This window comes from Eutrema salsugineum, unplaced genomic scaffold (genome assembly GCF_000478725.1).
Source record: "Eutrema salsugineum unplaced genomic scaffold, Eutsalg1_0 scaffold_15, whole genome shotgun sequence".
NCBI classification, from domain to species: Eukaryota; Viridiplantae; Streptophyta; class Magnoliopsida; order Brassicales; family Brassicaceae; genus Eutrema; species Eutrema salsugineum.
Window position 1 is genome coordinate 4,849,465 of NW_006256867.1, and position 1,892 is coordinate 4,851,356.

General features: G+C 40.5%; 1 protein-coding gene across 1 annotated transcript; it reads left to right on the plus strand.

The window, feature by feature from the left end:
* The first annotated feature begins 217 nt into the window (after positions 1–217).
* LOC18022020 (putative 57 kDa heat shock protein) lies at positions 218–1,524 on the plus strand. Its single transcript, XM_006405026.2, has 5 exons — positions 218–254; positions 377–718; positions 804–833; positions 979–1,029; positions 1,199–1,524. The coding sequence occupies exons 1-5, from the start codon at positions 218–220 to the stop codon at positions 1,522–1,524; spliced, it is 786 nt and encodes a 261-aa protein (XP_006405089.1).
* Positions 1,525–1,892: the final 368 nt, after the last annotated feature.

A 1,892-nucleotide genomic window follows, 5' to 3' on the forward strand; every position in this document is an offset into this window, starting at 1 on the left:
TACACATTAATTGTTTTGTCGTTTACTTGACAATGACAACTGTCCTCCTCGTTGCCTCCTCTTAGCTCCTGCACATAAAGATCCAAAAAAAACCTAAATGCTGCTAAAACATAAAGAGTGAGTGAGAGGGAGAGAGAGAGAGAGATTTAGAAACCCTAACTAGTTACTACCTTGAAAATCTGAAATCTTACAGAAATCTTCTCTCCGCCGCTGAATCATGGTCGTCCCTCTTTGTGCTGTCCCTCCATCTCGCGGTAAGATCTTCTAAACCGACCCCCCAAATCTCATCAAGTTCTTCACTTTATTTCTCAAATGAAATGGGTCACTGATATTTTCTTCCTCTTTTATGGTTATGTATATATCTGTGATGGAGTAGAAGGGTTTTACGCAATCAACAACCAGTTTCTGGCGACTGGGCCAAAATGGTTCACGGAGTTCAAGATGTTGGAGAACGAGGACATGTTCGTGAGGATTGATCTTCCCGGCGTTCGAGCAGACTGCGTGAAGGTTTCCCGTTTTGCGTCGAAGAAAGGTGTGTCCGTCTTCGCCGAAGCACCAAAAGGGCACAAATACGACTCATCTGACCGGAAGTACCTCACCTTCACCGGGCTTGTCTGCAGATGCTGCGAAATCTCTGGCTTCACCTCCAAAATGTGCGACGGCGTGCTCAGGCTTCTCCTCACCAAGCGAAAAACCACTCCAAACCCTTCCCCCATCTGTACGATTTATATATCATTTATTTACTCAGTCATTTATTTAGTGCCTTTTTCTGATAATTTTTTGTTTCGATTTGTTTATGACAGCGTTTCTTGGTGGTCCAGATTTCCGAGATGGTTAGTATTATTTTTATCCGATCTGCCGTTTTCACCAACTTAATTTCCATTTCTTTGATATTGTCTCCTTTACAAGTCTTTTTCCTTCGCTAACTTTTGAAAATTGTCTACTTAAAATGTTTGTCTTTCTCATTTGGGGTCAAAGATCTTCGTAGCGATGGTCCTCACAAGTTTCCCCATGGCTCGGATCCCTATGGTATTCACATCTTATTCCTTCTCCGCGACGTTATGTTATAATTCATTAATTACGATGTTAGATTACTAATATTTTTACATAGCTCTATGCACCTTATAGTAGTACTGCGTTAATTTGGTTTGTCTAAAAGGGAATAATTTGTTGTTTTGATATATGTGTGGAAGAGCAGACCCGGCGTTAACGGGTCGGGTATTGAAGAAACACCCATTCGTGTTAGAAGGATCTTCGATGGCTTATGAGTCGAAGGAGCTCCAAAACGGCAGCCTGTACGTGCGTGTAGATATGCCAGGGGTTCCCAAAGACAAGTTCACCGTCTCCCTTAAGAACGGGAAAGTGACGGTGACTGGTCAAGCCCCTGCCGTTGGTTACGACACAGGTGGTCGGTTCTACTCTGGTGACGTGGCAATGTTCGACAATCCTATCAGCATTCCTAGCCGTCGGATCAAAACCATCACCAAGGATGGTGTGATTCGTTTGATCATCCCTCCCGTTTGATTTCAGTTATGTGGGTGTTTCTGTTTCTTAATTTACTCTTGTGGACAAGATGGACCTTTTCTTTTAGAGATTATGTCGCTGTTTAATTTGGTAGAACCATATGTCGTTTTATATGTTTTATCAATTTTGGATATGTTCCAAAAAAAAAACCTTATTTGACCTAATATCGCTTTACCTTTACCTTATTGATAGTCTTTACATTGTTATCATTTTCCAAGGTCTTTACTGAATTGCAGAGAGTTTTTACAAACTTTCACCAAGAATAAAAATATAGTATAAATTTATAACTACGATCAATTTAAAAAAATGCCACATAATTATTTGAGAAGTGACGCAATAAAGAACTATAGCAATAAATATCACCCTAC

What these genes read in the sequence shown, in the direction of transcription:
- LOC18022020 (XM_006405026.2), top strand. Translation starts at nt 218, where the DNA reads ATGGTCGTCCCTCTTTGTGCTGTCCCTCCATCTCGCG. An exon ending in TGGTCCAGATTTCCGAGATG is followed by an intron (nt 834 to 978) that starts GTTAGTATTATT and finishes TTGGGGTCAAAG; the next exon opens with ATCTTCGTAGCGATGGTCCT. An exon ending in CCATGGCTCGGATCCCTATG is followed by an intron (nt 1,030 to 1,198) that starts GTATTCACATCT and finishes GTGGAAGAGCAG; the next exon opens with ACCCGGCGTTAACGGGTCGG.